The 21864-nt window shown below is 53.9% G+C and overlaps 1 protein-coding gene across 1 annotated transcript in view; it reads right to left on the reverse strand.

Annotated features, from left to right (window-relative positions):
• Window positions 1-4397: 4397 nt before the first annotated feature.
• LOC101948039 (junctional adhesion molecule A-like) overlaps window positions 4398-21864 on the reverse strand; it is a 333339-nt gene continuing 315872 nt past the window's right edge. Inside the window, exons 8-9 of the mRNA XM_065574695.1 lie at window positions 5524-5547; window positions 4398-4492 (exon numbers count right to left, since the gene is read on the reverse strand). Coding sequence (XP_065430767.1) covers window positions 4398-4492; window positions 5524-5547 — 119 coding nt within the window. The remainder of the gene's footprint in view (window positions 4493-5523; window positions 5548-21864) is intronic.

A 21864-nucleotide genomic window follows, 5' to 3' on the forward strand; every position in this document is an offset into this window, starting at 1 on the left:
AGTGGTCCCTTTCTCATTCAGGTGGGTGCCATTCAGGGCGATGGACTGGGGCAGTAGACAGAGTAGGGGATATGGCAGCCAGACTCCTGGGTTCTAGTCCTGGCTCTGCCGCTGTGTGACCTTGGGCAAGTCACTTCTGCTGCCCGTGCCTCAATTTCTCCATCTCATAAACTGGCTTATCTCAGGGGAGACTGAATGTTGAGGAAGCACCTTGAGATCTGCAAGTGGAAGGTGCCAAGGAGGGAAATTCATAGCGCCTGTGTCCCCTTGGGAGTCTGGGGCAACCAAGGGAGCCCCTGACTGACAATAGGTAACACACCACCTCAGCCAGAATGCCCTGCCCCAAGGGGTGCTAGCAAAGTCCCTGCCCATGGGTCCCCTGTGTCTGGGGGAGTTAGCTGGCAGCAGGAGGGGGTGCCCTATCCAGTCAACGTTTTGTAACTGACTAGGGCATTGGGCACCAAGGTCCTTCCCATCTCCTCCTGCTTCTGGGCTTCCTTTCATGGAGGAATTAACTCTGCATGGGAGGGTCCTTTCTGAACACCGCACTGGATCCTAACGGCCGCTCTGCTGCTGTATCCTCGTAGCCTGGGTGTTTCTTTCCTTTGTCTCCCTCCACTCTCCCTTTCACACCTTTGCTTGTGACTCTCTTGCTCTCCCGTCTCTCGCTTGTTTCCTCCCCCCTCACTCACTCTTTCACTCCTCCGCCTCGTGCCCCTGCTCCCCAGCAGGTTCCCGCGGGCCCTGGCACGAATCCCTCTTCCATCCTGCCCCTCGCTGGGCTCGGGGCAGATTAGTGCTTAACAAGCACGCGGGATTAAGGCTCGCTGCATGCCAGGGGACGCTCCGTGGAGGGGGACGGGTCCTGGCACCGACAGCTTGCAGGGGCCTCGTGCTCAGTGCCAACTGGATCCGATGCAAACAGAACCATCAGGCCATGCCCTGCGCCAGCCCCCCCCAGATCCCTGCAGCGAACCCCCTAGGAAGAGGCTCGTTTCCCCGTGCACCAAGGGGTGGGCTGTCTCCACGCACTGCCCAGGCTCCCCATCGGGGCTATTCCAGAAGAGGAGAAGCGACTCAGGACAGAAGAGGAGTCTTTGGGCCCAGCCGCCTCTTCCCCTCTTTGTTCCACGACTTGGGAAACCTTTTCGACGAGGAAGAGGGCCCAGGCTGAGGCCCTGCTCCTGCATGTCATGGGCATGACCCACCTGTGAGCACGTCTCCTGGCAGGATCGGGGCCTGGCTCGCCCAGTACAGACAGAGCCATCTGCCCGGTGCCGCCTGGGGAGACAGACGCAGATCTCTATTGTCCCCGCTGTTCAGGTGGGGAACTGAGGAGCAGAGAAGGCAAAGGACCAGCCCAAGGAGTCTGCAGCATAGAAGGGATTTGAACTCAGATCTCCCCGGCGAGTGCACTAACCATTGGCCCGTCCCGACACATCCTCTGATTTACAGCATTAAGCTACTCACTGGTCTGGTGAGAAGGGCCAGCCTGGCAGCCCGGCAGGCTGTTGTCCTCTGTCGATCCACAACGCAAGGAGAGCAGACCAAGCTCAGGGTCAGCTGAGCATTGGCCTGGCCTCCTGTGGTTCATCTGAACTGCCCTTCTCAGAGGGCTGCTCCAGCCCTGACCCCCCCTCCGCCTCCATCCCATGGTGTCCCAACAGAGACGATGAAATTCAGAGGAGGGAATCAGGAAGGGGTTAAATACTTCCTGGAGGGGAGATCTTCTGGCTACAAAACAGCTGTTTCCCCCCCCCCAACCTGCTCTGAACGGGGCGGGTCATTTATGTTTGGGCTTAGGGACTCATCTGACTCTTTGGGTGGGGGGTGTGACGGGTCCCCCCTGGGGTGCAACATGGAACTGAGGTACAGCTGAGCCCTCTGTCTTACCAGTCTGGGTTCCCTCTCACACTGTGACATTGTGACAAGCTGCAAAGCCCTCCAAGCTTGCTTTCACACCACCATCCACAGGCAGGGGCCACACCCAGCTGTGTCCATGAACGCTCTGGCCAGCCACTGCATGAACCAACAATAGAGAGGCTCCAGCCAAAATACCCCCAGCTCCCCAGCCTAGGACCCCAAAGCTGTACTGTCCTGCCCTGGTCAAAAGCTTGACCGGGATGAATTACCCAGTCCACCCCACCCTCGATGTGCAGAGGAATATGCACAAATTTTTGTTAACTGAGCTGAGATTTTTCCCCAAACACTTCACTCAAACCACAATGTTTTCGGTAAAAATATAAACCAGATTTATTAACGACAGAATGATAGATTTTTAAGTGATTATAAGTGATAGCAAACAGATCAAGGAAGATTACTTGAGAAATAAACAAAACCCAATCTAAGCCTAATATACTACACAGAATGTGAATCAAGCAGTGTTTCACCCTGTTAGATAGTATAAGCAGTTTGCAGATGTTTTATACACAGGCTGGGAATCCTTTCTTCCAGCCTGGGACCACCATAGGCGCCGACTCCATGGGTGCTCTGGGGCTGGAGCACCCATGGGGAAAAATTAGTGGGTGCTCTGTATCCACTGGCAGCCAAGCTCCCCTTACCCCCCGCCCCACCTCCTCCTCCCCCCCTGATCGCGCCACGTTCCCGCTCCTCCGCCTAACTCCCAGCATTTCCCGCCCGGCTGCCGCCAAACAGCTGTTTGGCAGCATTAGCATGCGGGGGGGGGGAGCGGGAACGTGGCACATTCAGGGGAGGAGGTGGGGAAGAGGCGGGGCCAGGGCGGGGATTTGGGGAAGGAGTTGGAATAGGGGCAGGGAGGGTGCGGAGTTGGGGCGGGACTTTGGGGAAGGGGTTGGAATGGGGGCGGGGAAGGGGTGGGAAGAGGCTGGGCCACATGGAAAGAGTGGAGTGGGGGCGGGTCCGGAGGCAGAGGGGGGGTCAAGCACTCAGGGGAAAGACAGGAAGTCGGCGCCTATGGGGACCACCACTTTCCCCAGTTCAGTCTTTGTTTCTAAGGTGTTTCCAGGTGTTGAGTTGTAGAGGGAGTGAGGCCCCTTGGTGATGTCACTTCCCCCTTTTATAGTTTCTTCCATATGGCGGGAACCCTTTGTTCCAAGCCAAGTTCCCAGCCCAGTTTGTGGAAAAATACAGGTACCAAAATGGAGTTTATGTGGGCTAGTCACATGCCCCTGCATGCTTGCTGAGTCATGACAGCCATTCTCCATTGGCTGTCTGAAGGGTCCCCAGGTGAGAACAAGCCTTTTCCATGGCCATTGTCTTTGTTGATGGGCCATTAGCACTGTCTAGCTTATTCGTTGTTGTACCCGAAAGGCTAGATGTGGGTGCTTCTAACTTCACAACATCTTAGCAAAACATCATAACTCCACATACGACGACAGCCCGTACAATCCAACAGGATATTAATGTTCGTCAGATCAAGACTTTTTGAATGCTACCTCACAAGGTAGACTTCGTACAGCACTTATCCTAATTACATGATAGTGGTGAATATGGGGGTGCCAGGGTGTCACAGGGGGGGTTGAGCCATGAGAGCCCAATGGCTCTTTTCCAGCAGTTTCTGTGAGTTTTCCAGCTGGTCTCTGCCAGTGGGGGCTAAATCCACACAGGGGACACTAGTTTGACATTGCAGCACTTAACGACTAGGTGCCCTGCAGCCCAGCAGAGCCCTCTGCCCGGGGTTCAGGGCCCAGGCTTCCAGTGCAATGCAAGGGGAGGGTCGGGCACTTAAGAATGGGAGCCACCAAGCTGGCCTGTGGAGCGGGGAACTGCCCAAACTAGCCAATAGGAAATGCGGGGGGCGGGCGCTAAGTCCCACTACTCAAAGAGATTTAGGCACCTCCCTCCACTTGGGATGTACAGCCGTGAGCCCTCTCCTGGCATTGGCTGCCTGATCCGGGTCAGCCCTTTCTCACTGGTGGGGAGGCGCGTGGGGAGCCAATGTTAATGACAGAGCCGGGCGAAAGCCACAAAATGCTGCTTAGGGATCTGGTTTCTACCCCCTGATCACTGCACAGCGGAGTCTGGATTGTGCCCGTTTGTAATTAATATGCCTCTCGCATCCCCTGTGGCTATTAATCCATCCCCACTAAACCAGTCCTCGGGTCTGTGGCTGTGTGTGACATAGTTACCAAATCACTGCCCCCCTGGGAAGGGAGTCTTGTCCGATGATTAGCACCTGGGCATCAGGACTCCTGGGTTTCCTTTCTATCTCTGCCACTGATTCACTGACCTTGGGTAGGTCACTTCCCTTTTCTGTGCTCTCGGTTTAATGGGAACAATCATCTTTACAGCGGGGCTGGGAGGATTGCTGTTTGTAAAGTGCCCAAGATCCTTGCATTGGCACTCTGCCCTATAATCCCCTGCAGTTTTGAATGGAGATGTTACACTTCAAGTACCCTTCCTGTTGGACAGAGCCATTAGCCCAGAATGATGGTCACTTTCCACCCCAGAGGTGGCTGCATTTCCAGGGGAAGTGAAACAATCCCTGCGTTCCGGGGACATTCCCGAGACTCTGCAGCAGCAGGAATAGGGTCATTAATTTAAACAGCAAATGGATACTGGCAAATACCATATTATGGCTTGAAATGTCAGCTCTGTAAGGCCCTATTACACCATGCTGTCTGTGTCAAAGGGCTCGACAGTGAGTTTCACGGTAATTTATGCACACTTTAAGGGTGCTTTACATTGCTGGAGCAAAGGGCTCTTAGCATGAATGAAAATAAATATCTATCACCCTACACTCATCTATCTATCTATCTATCTATCTATCTATCTATCTATCTATCTATCTATCTATCTATCTATCTATCTATCTATCTATCTATCCCCATACACCCCCTCTATCTATCTATCTATCTATCTATCTATCTATCTATCTATCTATCCCCATACACCCCCACTATCTATCTATCCCCATACACCCCATCTATCTATCTATCTATCTATCTATCTATCTATCTATCTATCCCCATACACCCCCACTATCTATCTATCTATCCCCATATACCCCATCTATCTATCTATCTATCTATCTATCTATCTATCTATCTATCTATCTATCTATCGATCGATCGATCTATCTATCTATCGATCGATCTATCTATCCCCATACACCCCCACTATCTATCTATCCCCATACACCCCATCTATCTATCTATCTATCTATCTATCTATCTATCTATCTATCTATCCCCATACACCCCCACTATCTATCTATCTATCCCCATATACCCCATCTATCTATCTATCTATCTATCTATCTATCTATCTATCTATCTATCCCCATACACCCCATCTATCTATCTATCCCCATACACCCCCACTATCTATCTATCCCCATACACCCCATCTATCTATCTATCTATCTATCTATCTATCTATCTATCTATCTATCTATCCCCATACACCCCATCTATCTGTCTATCTGTCTGCCTATCTCACACATATGGGAGAGGGAGATCGGTGAATTTGTGTGTGGATTTATTTAGACACATTGAGCCACAGTTTGCAGCACACACACACACCCCTGCCCCCGTTGTTCACTTTTGAGAATCTGGCCTCTTCTCTTGCATCCTGTTGGGGAGCTGAGTTCTGGCCCGGTTTGCAGGTGCTGAGACCTCTTGGAAATATGGCAGATGCATAGCACCCAGCAGGCCAAGCTCTTCTGAAAACAATCCGGGGGCTCTGAGAGCTTTGAAAATCCTGGCCACGGGGCCAATTCTATCCTGCTGGCTTAGAAGGAGTTATAGCCAGCATGAATTTGGGTTTGAATCGTACTCCAAGCAATGGCGTGTGCTTGAATAGCACTTCCCATCCACAAATCACCAAACTCTTGGAACAGGTGGGCCAGACTCCCCTCCCGCTTTTACAGATGGGGAAACTGAGGCACGGCAAGGGGCGGTGTCTTGCCACAGTTTCCAGAGCGAGTCAATAGGAGCAGCAGGGTTGGCCCCTCACCTCTGGAGCACACCGCTCCCGACTTAGCATGCAATCTCTGCACCCCTTGAAAATCATACCTATTAGCCTGTATCATATGTATTAGTGTAATCCTAACCGGCACTGAATTATCTGTACTCTGCGAGGGACGGAACTTCTGCCCACCACGGAACCTGACCCCGTACCAGCATGTGGAGAGCTAGAAAAATTATTTCGCTGGCTCCGCCTCAAAGAATTCTATCCCAACAATGAAAACACCCAACATCCCCCACCACGACCACATCGCCACCGACAGACAGTCGTAAGAAAACAGACTCATCTGGCCGGACTCCCCACAGGGGACCCATTGAACATTCTTACACTGATTGCTTCAGGAAGAAAATTAACAAACATCCCATCCACCACATTAACAAACATCCCATCCACCACAATCTCTCCAACGCTAAGAGGACAGTCCCTGAAATCCAACCACCAGAGAGGCCAACTGACAGCTCTCCGACACCGCTGACTATAAAGAACTCAGAGAAGACCCCATATCATAATTCACCCAGTCATTTAAGGATATCATCAAATACTTCCAACTCCAAGAAAATCTCTGTGACCTTATTCCTCACAAACCCACCTGAAGGACCTACTGCATGCGTCCCAAGACACAGAAACGGGAACTCAGGCAGACCCGTCATAGCTGGCCATGGCATTCTCACTGAAGAAATATCAGGACTTGAAGAAACCATCCTCAGACCACTCATCATACAAAGGGCCACCTTTCTCCAGGATACAATCAGCTTCCTCCAGAAACTCCACAACATTAGCAATCTCCCTCAGAACACCATCCTTGACACCATGCATGTCACCTCCCTGTACACCAACACCCCTCACCATGACGACATCGCTGCCCGCCTCAAATAATGGACAACTCTCAGAGATCCACCCCAAATACATTGCCAGACTCATCCATTTCATCCTCACCCAGAACCATTTTTCATTCAACATCAAACATTTTGTCCAAATCGTGGGAACAGCCATTGATGCTAGGGTGGCTACCCAATATGCCAATTTCTGGACAAAGGCATCACAAAACCAAAGATAGAACCGAGATACATCCATGATATTTTCACCCTCCGGCCGATGACCTAAACTCCCTCGTAGATTTCCACCACAACTTCAACCACCATCACTCGTCCGTCAAACTCGCTCTGGGAAACTCCCACACCAGCATCAACTTCCTGGACCCAAAGATCAGCTTCAACCATGGAGCCCTGTAGACAACTATATACAAGAAACCCACAGATTACCACCATGACCTCCATAGATCCACCCCCCAAACACACCAAGAAATCTGTTATCTACAGCCAGGCACTCAGATACCACCAAATATGCTCTGAGGAGAAAATCCAGGATACACACCTTAGCCTTAAAACTGCCTTCACCAAACAAGAATGCTCCACCAGGGAAGTAGCTCGCACCATGGAACAAGGCATGAAAGAACTTGTTTGGGGGAACTTCCCAGGCCACCCTCTCTCAGGATCCCCCCATCCTCTCTCTGCACCCCCCAACCTGCAGTTCTCCCAGCCTGGCATAGCAGTGGCAGGGGGAGGGGAAGACATTGGGGTGAGGAAGGGGGAGAGGGGTTGTGATGGGAGGAAGGATTGGGGGGGCAGAGCCCTTGCAGCACAAGGATGGGTCACAAACTCGGGGGGCAGACCCTGCTGGCTGACAACTGCGGTGGATGGGTTGCTCCCCCCTTCCCCCATATTTTAGTGTCCTGCAGGAGTTCTGGCTTGGGGTGTCCCCTAGCGCTCACACTCCAACCTCAGCAGATTCCCCCACCTCCTCTCCCCCTCGATGGCCCCCCATCCCCCCAGGCTTCTCCATGGGGGGCAGCAGACCAGGCCTGGGCAGGGGACCTCTTAGCCATCTGACAGAGGCCAGCGAATGAGGCCTTGCTTCCTCCAGTGCCCATGGGGCCCACCCCTCCCCTTGGAGTGGCCCTATTCCCAGCTCCCTGGTGTCCCTGGGGAGAGGATCAGCCAGTGGGATGGTCCAGAGCCAGGGATAGCCCACCCCAAAGGCCTGGGCATTGGATCTGGGGTCCGGGTTCGAATCCCTCCCTTTCTCCAACCAGGAACCAGCAATTCCGGACTGGGGGGCTCATTCCCAAAGTCAGTCATACGCAGCCCCCATCCAGACCCCTCAGTAGCGGGGCCTGGGACCCACGAAGGGGGCAGCTCTGGATGTTGGGCACTATCTGGGATGGGAGGAGCCGGAGCTAGAGATCTGCGGGCGGGGGTAGGGGAGAGCGTGTGTGACGCTTCCCAGGGACAGTTTGGTTTCCTAAGTTACAGAAATCCAGGGCCCCATTTCCTACGCAGGAGCCGCTTGGCCCAAGGTTGGTTCAAGGTCTGCCAGGGACAGGAGAACTGGCCAACGGGTGAAGCACAGAGAGGGAGGGAAAGTAACGGTTGGGCGAAAACCAGCAGCCTCAGTGAGTCTTCCCGTCCACGCTCCGGCTCCATCTGTCACTGGTCGTCCCTTTCTGTGTCTCTCTCACTGGCTCTGGGTTTCCTTTTCTCTCTGGGTTTTTTTCTCTCCCGGACTCTCTGGCCTGGTTTTCCACTAGGGACATTTTGCAATGATCTCCCGACGAGATGGGGGATTTAGTCCCAAACCTGCATGGCAGTGGTGTGGGCTAGTGGTTAGAGCCTGCCCGGACTCTCCTGGGTTCTCTGTGGTGTTGTCGCACCCTGCTCCGAGCTTGGCTAATTCTCATTTTCATCAGTGACTTGGGAGACCTGGGGAAATCGTTAGCACAGGGGGCTCCTAAGTCACATATGCTTTTGAAACCCCCTGGTGCTTAAAACAACAGCAGCCCATCTGCACGCGGACTCCCAGCGCCCCTAACTCGGGGCGAGATGAGCCCCCTAGCAACAGTGGGAAATTTGAGCAAAACGTCCCTAGTATAGACAAGGCCTCTTCAGGCTCTCTGGGCTGGGATAGCAGGGTGGGGGTGGCTGTAAGCTGGGACTGAGGGACACTGGCAGAGCTGGGCAGGGCTGGGATAGCGGGGGAGGGAGGCCTACAGGGTTGTGTGGGGATGCAGGATTTGAGGGGCATTAGCATGACTGATTCAGTCTCTGGGCACAAGCCTTGCCCAGCTCTGCCCGCTGTCAGCCTGGCACCAGGGCAGGTCTCCCATGAAAAGAGGCAGGGGCGGGGGCCGTCTGAGAGCAGTAGAGGGAATCCAACACTCCGCAAGGGAAACCAGAAAACGAAGAGTTAATGCCAAAGGCACAGAGGGGAGGTGTCTGCAGACTTGGCTTCAGCCACTCACTCCTGTTTCACACCATGCCAGGTTCACACTGCGGGTAACTCTGCTGTGAGGGTGACTCCTGATCAAAACCAGCATGTTCAGCAGAATCAGGCTCTTGTCTGGAGAGTTTCCAATGAGGTCTCCAACCCAGAACAGAGAGACCCATTTGTGTGGATGCAGGACCAGTCTCCCCAGCCTCAGGGTACAAGCCAGCCCAGAGCATGCGGTGTGGGTCTCATGGCAGAGTCCTTTCCACCCGTGCTTAGAGTTTGTGCAGCTGAGGGATTTGGGGGCCAGACCTTCAGCTGGTGCAAACTAGCACTGACTTCAATGGAGCGACACCAATTTACACTGCTGAAGATCGAGGCCTGATGTTCAGGTGCACACGGTGGATACATTCAGTCCCAAGGCTATAAGGAGATGGTCTGGGCTAGTGGTTAGAGCACCTGCCTGGGGTCTCTTCCCAGCTCTGCAGTGGGCTTGCTGTGTGGCCGTGGAGCCTCGGATTCCCCGTCTGTATCACTGGGAATGTACAGACCTGTCTGCCGTGGGGGCTAAAGTTATTAATGTTTGTGAATCATGGTGAGAGCTTTGGATAAAAGAAACTAGTGAAAGAGACTATGTATTGTTATAGCAGGAGGCACCAGGTGGCGCTGTTGCACACAGGCATATAAATTCTTTCTCTTGGTGTACGAGCAAGGGTTCAGCCTTTGCAGAAGTGCTGTGTGGTTAGTTTGTGATGATGGTTCTTTGTGGGGAACTGTTGCAAGCAGCATCTGGGCAGTTTGCTCCCTGCTGGAATCTCTCAAACTAGAGTCTGTTGTAGGAGCAGAACTGCTCCTTGGGAACCGGGCATTGGTTTTGGGCTGAGATTGGGCCAGTGCCCACCTCTATTCCAGAGCTGGTCTATATAAACAAGTGATACTAAGAAGAAACCCAGACTTTGCGTCACCTCCAATGGGAAACTGGGCCACAAGGCTCTGAAACCTGATTATAATGAGATTTCCAAAGGGGTCTGATGGGAAACCCCAGCCTCAAGGCCCCCGTGCCAGGATCCGGAAGCACTTGACAAAGAGCTAGGTGTGATCATCTCCTACGGACTGGCTCACAGGGCTCCTTTGCCGGGGGGGTGGGGAGGAGCCCATAGGGACACTGGGGGGGAGGGACTGTATTGCAGCCCCACAGGCTGCCCTCCCCACTGCAAGAGGAGTCGCCACGTGGCTCCTCATCTGCAAATGCTTTGCACAGCAGAGACAGCAGGAGGCGTATTTCACCCCCAGGGGACTGGCTAGGGCTCTCTCGCAAGCTGCGTGAGCACGTGTAGAGGGTGGGATGTGTCTGATGTAAGGGGCGGGGGTAAGGTATGGGTGTGTGCTGTGTGTGTGAGGGTTCCTGGCACTGGGGGGTGTCTGTCGCATGGGGTGTTGGCTGTACCTTGCGGGCTGGGGGGGGCAAGTGGCGTGTGTGTGTGGAGGGTGATGTTGGATGTGTGGGGAGTGTGGGATGCACAGGTGGTACATGAGTGTGTGGTGAGTGTGGAAGGGGTGTTGGGTGTGTAGAGGGTGTATGTGGGTGTGTATATGGTGCACAAAGGGGTGCCTGTGTGTGTGTGTGTGTGAGAGTGGTGTGTAGGTCTTGGTGAGGTTGTGGGGGGGTGAAGGTTTGTGTGCGAGGGGTGACATGGGAGCCCCTGGGCTGGGCCTGCTGTCTCTGCTGCGTCTCCCCCGAGGGCTGGGACGGGGGGCGCTCGCTGGGGCCACAGTCTTTGGCTTTTCCCACTGTGCTCTGTCACCCAAATCCAGGCCTTCCCCTCGACTGGGCCTGATCCAGCCCCTCCCGCTTTGGCATCCCGCTATTACGGGGCCTTCCTGGTGGAGCAGGAGCGGCTGGAGCCGCATCCCACGTGGGGGCTTCAGGGGCTGGGGGCAGGGAGCTACAGTACAAGGGGCAGGCTGAAAAGGGCAGCCAGAAGGCAAGGGGGAGAACCCCCTGTCCTTTGTTCCACCCTCTCCAGCTCCCCAGGAGCTCCCTGGCTCACTAAGACTTTCCCAGCTCATCATTGTCTCTCGCCCTGGTGGGCTGGGGGCCTCAGGAGACTGCCCCCCAGTGTGAGAGTTGCTGGTGCCATGGACTGTCCTTGGGCGGGGGCATCATGCAGCCAGACTCTGTGTGCATCACTAAAGAGCAATTCTAAATGCGGCGGGGTCTATAATTAGCGCTGGAGGCTCCCTGGGGCAGGAAGTGTCTATTTACCCGGCCCAGGCCCTTCATGGCAGCCTGCAGTCTGGTGGCAGTAGTAGGAGGGAGGGATGTGTGCCCAGCTTCGGGGACTGTCAGGAAGGCCATGAGCCCTTCGTAGAGCCAGGCATTGCACAGAGAGGTGCTGGGCAGGCTCTGCCCACACAGCTCTGCTGATGCCCCTCAATCCCGACCTGCAGCCCCCTTCTATCCCAGTCTTGATTTCCACCCACCCGGCTCTGTCTGTGCCCCTCAATCCCAACCCACAGCCCCCTGCTAGCCCAGCCCTGAGCAGTGTGTAGCCCGCGAAACCCCACACGGCCTGACCGATGGCCTCTTCCGGCCCGGATCCCACCTGCAAAGAGTCATTTTAAAAACCCAGCCCTTGGTGGGAACTGGCTGAGCTTCCAGAACGTCCTCCTCCATGATGAAAAATAGTCCCATGCAGGAGGCAGGGCACGGGGGACACAACCCCAGACGCCTGGTTGAGACGCTCCAGGGGTCGTGAGCACAAGCTAACGTGCCCTGCAGCAAGAGAAGGGGTAGAAAGGCCGTTTCCTGTATTCTTTGTGTAGGTCTGGTTTATCATTTTCCTCCCCTGTGCAACTCTTTCTTTTAAAGGTTCCATGTGTTCAATCCCCTCCACCCACTTCCAGTGCCCACAAGCCCCTTCTAGAGCAGTGTGGGTAACATTTTCAAAAGCTTCTAAGTGATTTAGGAGCCTACATATCTTTGAAAGCCAATGGGGTTTAGGTTCATTTTTGAGAACCGAACTTAAGTCACTGAAGAAACCCATAGGAAACTTCACCTTTGTGGCTCAACTTCCCCATTCGTCTCACCTCCTGCTATAAAAGCACCAGGTTTTCGCCAGAGGTCAGTGTACCAGGTGCAGGGGGGTGCTGAGATCCCTCAGGTTTGGTCACTGGTCTTGCTGGCAGAGTCACCCTCCAGCCCCACTGGGGACAGGAGAGTGGGTGAGAATTCGAATTGGTGGAAAATTTTTGATGGGCAATTTTTTTCACCCTTAAAAAAGCACCGTTTCCTCCAAATCTAAATGTATCATGGAACGTTCAGTTGGGACAAAAGTTTTGGTTTGAGCCACAATTTTTGTTTCCTTTTTCAGAAGTGCAAAATAAAAAAAAATGTGACATTTGTTTTAGGGTTTTAAAAATAAGTAAAAAAAATACAAATAAAAAGAAGGAAAAAGTGGGGGAACCCCATTGTTCCCCCAAAAATCTTTTTCCCTCCACACTTTTTGTGCCTTTTCTATTCCCCCCCGCAGCAAAAAGAAGCAAAAGTTAAAAAGGGGGAGAAAGGAAGGGAAATAAACCCCCAAAATCCAAACCTGGTTTATTATTATTATTATTTGGTGCTCTAAAACCAAGACAAAAATCACGAGTTGTTCCAGCTAAAACTTTTCAATGGAAAAATATCGACATTTTTCATTAAAATATTTCAAATTAAAAATATTTCATTCAAATTCTCTTGGGGTGAAAAAGTGTCGATTTTTTTGACCAGCCCTAATGAAAAGAAGCTGGAACAAGCAAGAGGTGAATCTGACCACATGTGTGACATCGCTCTCTAGTGGCTGGAGCTGGTATTACTGCCCCCACAAGCTCTCCTTTATTGACAGAGGCCGGCCTGGGCTGTGGGAGGGGAAGGCAGAGGGTTATAGCTGCAGGATCATGAGTGTTATTTATCATAGCGTCTGTTCTCTGCAGTGGTTGCTTATCCTCAGAGATGGGATAATCCCCCGCAGCTTGTTTCTTCTGAGTGCTGCTGCCCTGTTGTCTTCACATCTCTTTGGTAAATGGGCATCCGATGCATTCCCTTGCAATGCTCTGACATCTGACAGAGAGAGAGAGCTGACTAACTCTCTTGTCCGACAGAAAACCTGTTTCTTCCCCTCCGCTGGTGACTCGTGCCCTGACGCAGACTCTGAGAACACATTTCCAGGCTATACACACAACTCCCAACGCAGGATCTCTGTGTACATTTCACAATGGTCCTAATGGCCAGGGAGACCCCGACTTTCACGTTAGCCCTCACGAGACATTCTCTGGTGACCAGCACGTGCGTGCCAGAACCAGGGAACTCCTGTGATGCCTTGGCCAGTTGGCATTAAGGGGTTCTCGGGTCACAGGTGAAAAGGCACCTCAGGGGTAAGGGTGATGCTCATGCCATGTAGGTATTAAGCCCTGCTGGTGGGACTCAAGTACCCCATGACTCTCAGCCGCACTAGCAGCACCATGTCCCCCTCTAGAGGCTGCACCCAGCAGAGGATAAGAGCCTACTTCAGCTGCTAGCTGGGGAGGTTACTCCCTTAGCGGAGCAGTAGAGGCTGATGTGTGGAGTCATGGAATCAAACCCTGCTAGTGACCCGAGCAGGCTGGCCCTGCTAGACAGGTGCAAGCTGGGTGCAGATCATGGGTTTGCTTCAGGGGATTTCAAACCCACTGGGCTGCTTGCCAGCAACCGCGCCATGGGGCTCAGCCTGGGACCTGCCGAGGGGAAACCCTTTTGTACTTATCTCAGAGATATAAAGGGCAGCTGGTATTTTATATTCTAAGGCAGGGGTAGGCAACCTATGGCACACGTGCCAAAGGCGGCACGCTAGCTGATTTTCAGTGGCACTCACTCTGCCCGGGTCCTGGCCACCAGTCTGGGATGCTCTGCATTTTAATTTAATTTTAAATGAAGCTTCTTAAACATTTTAAAAACCGTATTTACTTTACATACAACAATAGTTTAGTCATATATTATAGACTTATAGAAAGACACCTTCAAAAAATGTTAAAATGTATGACTGGCACGCGAAACCTTAAATTAGAGTGAATAAATGAAGACTCGGCACACCACTTCTGAAAGGTTGCCGACTCCTATTCTAAGGTGTTGATTCAGGCTCCTATGGGCAGCCCTGAAGGTGTATAGGGCCCATCTTTGAGCCCCTAGGGGCCGGGGAAATCCTTCCAGGCAGAAGTACAGGGCTGACGTAAGCCGCCCTGCGGGGCCAGGAGGGGGAGTAGTCATAGCATTCAGTGCTAAGAGGCTTCTGGGAGGCTGCACAGCCCATAAGCAGCCCTGGGGTCGCTCTAATTTACACTGGGGGGCATTCTGGCCCCTGCAGCAACCCACAATCCAAAGCCCATTTTGCCCCCCTCTCCTTGGACCGTGCCCTCTGTGCTGTATCTGTGCATGATCTAGCCCAGAGGACTCAATGGAAGACTGGAGATCAAGGGGCACAGGGAATGCTAGCCTGGATCAGAGCAGGGCTCCATCCAGCCCAGGATACCGTCTCTGACTGTAACCGGGTACCAGCCACGTCAGGGCAAGGTGCCAAAACCTCTGGGAGTGGGAGAACCTGCCCCAGGAAGTTCCCTCCTGACCCTCAGTTAATAGTGGCCCTGAAGCAGGAGGTTTGTCCCTGGTCAGTCTAAGACATACCCAGGCAGCAAGGCCGATTTGCTGGGAGATAAGGCCATTTTCATCCCGGCCATTTAAAATGCCTTGTCAGGGACACGGCAGTCATGGCAGCTCCAGGTTATGGGCAGGGAGGCTCCCAACCCCCCATTCCTGAGCCAGCCACAAATCCTGGAGAGACAGGAGCTGGTGCTCGGCTCCCCATATTCCAGCGCAGGGCTGCCCAGAGGAATCAGGGGGCCTGGAGCAAAGCAATTTCGGAGGCCCCTTCCATAAAAAAAGTTGCAATACTATAGAATACTATATTCTCGTGGGGGCCCCTGTGGGGCCCGAGGCCTGGGGCAAATTGCCCCACTTCCCCCCCCTCCCCCCCGGGCGGCCCTGTTCCAACGGGGAAGAGCTGCTCTCAGCCCTGCCCTTCCCCTTGCAAAGGACAGGGGGCAGCAGGCTGCATTCGCAGGCGTGGGCGGGGCAACCGGGCGGTGGGAGGGAAGGGGCTCAGGAGCCGAAAAGTTGGGCAGGGGCAGGATTGAGGGGGGAGCTCCCCACCCCTCCCCCGAGCCTAGATCCTCATGCTCATCAGGTTCGCTGAGCTTGAATAGGAAAAAAATCCCTCCTTTGAGAGGCCTCGGCTCTGGCCGTGAGAACAGGCCTTGGTTGTCAGGAAAGGCCAGTTCTCTCCAGGGCCCCATGGGGTGGGGTGGACCAACGCCAACACCTCAGAGGCCTTCAGAAAGGGCCAGCCCCATCCATGAGCTAACGCCACCTTCCTGGCTCTGTGCCAGCATCCACGCAGGCCCCTGGCAGAGTGGGGCACTCACAGGCTCATCCCACGTGGCACAGGGATGGGCAAAGACCACCCAGAGAGTCAGCATCAGAGCTGGCTTAGGACCCACAGTCCCCTGCACTAACCACTAGATCCCATTTCCCACCCAGAGCTAGGAATGGAACCCAGGAGTCCTGGCTCTGCCCCCCTCTTGCTCTAATTCACTAGACCCCACTCCCAAATCTAGGAAGAGAACCCAGGGGTCCTGGCTCCCAGTCCACATGGCCATATGGCCATGGCCCACCTTGCAGTGGGGCTGAAGGAGTCAAATGACCCCCCCCCCATATCGTGGCTGGGATGAGGTTTCCCTTTGTGCGTCTCATCATGGCTGTCGGCCTCCTTTATTTTCTGGCGGCGCTGGCTCCCTGTGCAGTTCAGCTGGTTTAGTCTCCATGGAAACTGGTCCCAGAGCATTGGAGCTCAAGGGCATCTCAAGGTTGCAGGGCCCAGAAGGGATGTGGGGCGGGGGGAGAAGACCACAGGCAGAGATGGGGAGATACTGGGAGGAGGAGGGATTGAGATACTGGAGTGATGGGGGTTAGAGAAGGAGATAGATAGATAGATAGATAGATAGATAGATAGATAGATAGATAGATAGATAGATAAGGTGTATAGGGATAGATAGATAGATAGGTAGATAGACAGATAGATAGATAGATAGAGGGGGTGTATAGGGATAGATAGATAGATAGATAGATAGATAGATAGATAGATAGATAGATAGATAGATAGATAAGGTGTAGATAGATAGATAGATAGATAGATAGATAGATAGATAGATAGAGGGGGTGTATGGGGATAGATAGATGGACAATAAGCATCATTTCCTGAGTTAATGGCCCCCCAAACTCAGAGACTATTGGGCCTTACGTCCTGCTGTGACTGGGTCCCAGGCATGCCTCGCCCTTGGGGAGCGCTGCCTCATCCTCCCACGCCCAGTGTTCCTCCTCCCTAAGGGGATGGGGCCAGTTTCCGATCCCACAGGGGGTGAAGGAGACAGTACAGAGGCAGCTTTCAGAACAACCTTCGCTGCGATTGGCCACTTGGAGGCGGGGGGGGGCTGGGATTCTGCATATTTGGCCCACATGGGCTTTTCCCCCCTCCCACCCCAAAGAAGAGGGGCCATGTGGCAGCCTCCCATAATGCCCCAGCCTAGGATGGGCACTGCCAGGGTGGGTGCAAAGCGCTGGGGCTCTGCAGAGACCCGGGAAGGGGCCTTGTGTTTCCTGTGTGGGGACACAACTGCAAAGAGCTCAAGCCCCAGTATGGCCGAGGGGCCAGTGGGAGTCCCCCCGCTCGCTGTGCTGGAGGCACCTGGTCCTTCCGCCCAAGCTGAGCAAACAGACGATGCTGCCCTCAGGCAGCTAAACAAGCAGCGGGCCAGCCAGTCAGAGCAAGCCGGCCCCCGACCCCCGACCCCCGGAGCAGCCAGGCAGTTAGCAGGGTGCTGGGAACCCTGCCCTCGGCCGAAACGATCCATCGCCCCATGCACTCTGGGGCTCACAGCGACCTTTGCAAATGCTCCTGCCTCGCAGCGTCCCTGTGAGGAGGGCCAGGTGGTTATCGCAAACAGGGATAGGCTGGGGAAGGGACTCACCCAAGACCACACAGCAAGTCAGTGGCAGAGTCAGGACTGGGCCCAGGCATCCTGACACGCAGCCCCCTCAGGTTCTAACTGGGCTTTAGTCCTAGCTCTCTCACTGCAAGCCCCGCCACCGCTCCCTGCCTCAGTTTCCCCATTTAGCTCTGAGGGCTGCTGGGAGGCTTACATCCTTTGTGAAGCACGTTGAGACCCTGGGTAAGAGGCCTGAGAGAGGAGGCTGGTTTTAGCTTCCCAGTCAGACATTTCAGCAGCAAGGGGGGTCAGTAGGTTATAAACCCCCTCAGGAATCACTCAAGAAGGGGCCAAATTCTTTCCTGACCTTGGCACAGGCCATCCTACCTCCATGCTGCCCCCGGGAGCCAGGTCCACCCAAACACAACTGGAGCCCTGGAGCAGAGGGGCTGGTGAGAGGCACCAGCGCTGATGCCACGTGAGTCAGGGGGCCTCGGCTTGGTCTGACTGAAGCCAGCCCCTAAAACCTTGCGAAATTGGGGCCCAGATCAGGGGCCAACTCCAGTCACACCAATGGCATAAGGGCAGGATTAGGCCTAGCTTCCCTGGTTCCCTGCCTGCCCTTTCCCCTCCCTGAGGACACTTGTCAAAGGGCCCCGGGTCCCGGCCTCCTCAGGAGGGGCTTTAGCTGCACTGGGGACTCTCCTGCCAGGCATGGCTGCCGAATGTCTTATGGCGCTGCCAGCTCCCTGCCCTGTCTGCCTCCCCTCGCTCATGCCCCGGTGCCCACTGGAGCAGGGTGGAAACGGGGCCCTGCCGTGCTGTGGGGAGGGGTGGCCATGCTGGGCGATCTGCTGGAATTCCAGTTGGCTGCCCAGGCACATAGCATCTGCATTCTGCGGCCGGCAGGTGTGGGTGGAGGAATGCGCCCGGCTCTGTGAGAGCACTGCCTTCCCCATCGGTCTCTCTCCCCCATTCCCTGTCCATCTCGGCACAGCAGCTGGGCTAAGAGGGGTAGGAGTGAGGGATCAGGCCGAGCTGCTTTCTCAGGGCTGGTCTACACTGAAAAGTGACATTGGCATTGTTACGTCTCTCGGGGCTGTGAAAAATCCAGCCTCCCATGCCACGTAGCCATGGCAACCTAACCCCGGTGTAGACAGCGCTAGGTGGACTGGGGAATTCTTCTGCCAACCTAGCTACTGCCTCTCGGGAGGTGGGGAACCCTGCCCATCGCTGTCGTGAGTGTCTACACTGAGCCAGCATTTTAAGATGTAGTCATCCTGTATCGACCCCGGTGGTTCTGGCTCTCCGGGCAGCCCCCACCTCCCTCCCCACAGCCTGCTCCAGCCAGGCCTCGTCCCCACCCGAGGCCCGATCACTGGGCTAGCAGAACAGGGGTGTCTTGATCCTCCCCTCCCTGAGTTTCAGAGCTGGGAAATGTTCATCCAAAGGGGTTTCCAGCTGAAAATGGCTTCTTAGACCTTGAGCTCTTTGAGGCAGAGGCTGGTTGTTCTGTGTTTGTACAGCACCTGGCGCATTGGGATCCTGCTCTGTGATTGGGGTTCCAATGCAAATGATTGTTTATTATTGTTGTAATAATGACAACTAATCCTTTTTGTTTTCCTCCCATTTTTGCCATATTTTTCTGTCACATTTCAAGTGTTTTCCTATCATGGTGGTAGCAAAACCACGCTCCTTCTCACTCACTCCCCCTCCCCCCTTTTCCCACTGGTTTTAAAAGGTAGAGAAAGTGTGTGGTGGTGATGGGGAGAGTCGAAAAAAATTCATAGGGGGTGGGGGGAATTGTCACAAAATTACCCCTTTTTTTACAGTGCAGCGTAGAGGAATAGGGCAGCGTCCCTTTAAACAATCTGTGAGTCCTTGCGAGGCGCTCCGGTGTTCCGTGGGCCCGAAGCCAGGCAGCGCCATGGTGCACGCGCGTCTCCGGGAAGCTTGTGCGCGTGCAGTTAGGAATCGTGGCCACTGGGGCACCAGCCCAGCCTGTGCGGTTCCTCAATCTGTTCTGTGACCAGCGACAAAGGCACCAGACAGCTCTAAGGAGAGCGTCAGAGCCTGAGCCGGGCATCCCTGCATGGTCTCAGCACCTTGCTATTCTCCCCAGGACGTGAGTGAAAATCCCCTCCCCACAGGCCCATAGCCCCCAGGGGTCAGCCAGCCCCGGACCCATAGACCCCTGCACAGGAGCATGTGCATTCAGGAGCAGTAGCTTTTACACCCCCACCTATTGCATGGTGAAAGCAGGTGAGCGCCCCCCTGCTGGCAGATTCCATGCAGCAGCCTGGATTCCTGCCAGTGCCTATCGTGTCCCCTCCCCACGGGTTTGTGCCCCCTCGGGAGAGCCCAGCAGGACCCTTCTGTGTCTTCCTGTGGCGCTGGGACTGGGTGCTGTGGTTTGAGCTGGGTGTTGCTCCCAGGTTTTCCAAAGGACTCAGCTCCCAGTCTCAGCAACTCCCACCCTGTGTTTTCAGAACGGCCCAACGCCTTCTCCTGCCCACCCATACACCTGAAGGTCCCTTATATGGGTGCCTCAAGGGGAACTAACTGAGCCCTTGGGAAAAAGCTGGTCCCTCGAGAGAACAGGGCCCTACATGCCCCGACGGCCGGATCTCTGGGCAATGCTTTTCTATGTTTATTTCTTCAACCTGCCAGTTGGGGAGCAGGCTCTGGGTCGGTCCCTTTAAATGGCAGGGGCCTGTCTGCATGGGGGTGGGAGGGAATCGGCTCTCCTGCTGCGACTTTACCTATGTTCTTTTTTTATTGTTTTCCTTATTCTGAAATAACAAGGCACCCCGGCTGAGAGCCCCTGCTGCCCTTCGCGTGTAGGAAACAGGACGCTCTGTGCTTCCCAAACTGTTTGACCTGAACATCTGGACTGGAGAGCAAAAGATCCCAGCCAGGCTGCGGGTGAGACACAGCGGGGACTGAGATGAAAGACTCCCCCCGGACTGATCATACGGTGTTCCCTCAACCCCTTCCACCGGCAGCTCTCAAATAACTCGGCACACGCGGTGTCATGTACCAGAGCCGGCCTGGCTACAGAACTTGCTTATCCTCCCCAGCTGTGCTCAGCGTCAGGTCCTGTAATGTTCTGCCCGGTATGGCTGAGGCTAGTTTCAATACGGTATTGTACACATAGCGCTACCTAGTGGCTGAACAGTATAATACAGTTTAACATTCCATGGCCTCCCCCCCTTTAAGTTCTACATTCCCACCACGTACAGTATTTACACTGTCACGCTATCTGTGAAGTTCAATATGGATCAGTCTGTTGAGTGTCTCTGAATCATGCTGGTTTTCTAATTACACAAGCCAAACATGTAACAGCTTGGTCATCTGACTGTCCGTTAGTTACGACTGACTCAGTTTGGAATTCTTGGGTCTTCTTGTTCTGCATCTGCGACCTGTAGAGTTTGCTTTGTTGATTGTTCCTTCTGAGGAACAAAGTGTAGATGTTGATGGTTTCTTCTGAACGCTCTACTGCCAGTCTAGATCACATAAGATCATAGAATCATAGAATATCAGGATTGGAAGGGACCTCAGGAGGTCATCTAGTCCAACCCTCTGCTCAAAGCAGGACCAATCCCCAGACAGATTTTTGCCCCAGATCTCTAAATAGCCCCCTGAAGGATTGAACTCACAACCCTGGGTTTAACAGGCCAATGCTCAAACCACTGAGCTATCCCTCCCTCCAGTAAGATCTGGGAGCTGATTTTTTTTCTTTATGACAGCTGGCGTCATCCATCCTTTTTCTCCATCCAATTCGACATGAACACGGTCACCAGGTTCTAGACCCAGCAGTTCTCTAACTGAGCAAGGTCTGTTGTAAAAGGGTTCATAATCTCTGATCTGGCCTGGCGACAGAGATCGCTTATCCACCCCAGTTGTGTTCATCGTAAGATCCTTTAATGCTCTGCCAGGTCTGGCTGAGGTCCATTTGAAAAAGTTATTTTACACACACTGCCACCTCACAGCCGAACAGTACAATACAGTTTAGCATCCATTACACCTGGGGATTTGAACCCAGCCCCTCTGGCTCTAAGTCTACATCTACACTGGGATAAAACCCCTGTGGCATCGAGTCTCAGAGCCTGAGTCAGTCGATTTGTCTCACAGCGCTTGGGCTGTGGGACTAAAAATAGCAATGTAGGCGTTTGGGCTTGGGCTGCAGCCCAGACTCTGGGATCCTCCCCCCTCACAGAGTCTGAGAGCCCAGGCTCTAACCCAAGCCCAAACGTCTACATCACAATTTTCATCCCCGCAGCCCAAGCACCGTGAACCCGAGTCAGCTGATCTAAGCCAGCCGTAGCCAGGCTGCGGGGCTGTTATTGCAGTGTAGACCTTCCCTAAAACATGAGCAGGGTGAAGTCAGTACCAGACTGAGAAACCTCTCCATGCTGGTGAGCCACACGAGGGGACAGATCCCCCCACTCTGCAGCGTGGGTTACAGCAGCCAGGTACCGTGCAACGGGGGAAGTGAGGCAGAGTGTGTCTTTTGCTCACGGCCATGCAACCAGTCAGTTGCAGAACTGGGAATAGAACCCAGGTGTCCTCACTCCCAGTAATTTGCTTTAACCACTA

The sequence above is a fragment of the Chrysemys picta genome, chromosome 20 (genome assembly GCF_011386835.1).
Source record: "Chrysemys picta bellii isolate R12L10 chromosome 20, ASM1138683v2, whole genome shotgun sequence".
Lineage (NCBI taxonomy): Eukaryota > Metazoa > Chordata > Testudines > Emydidae > Chrysemys > Chrysemys picta.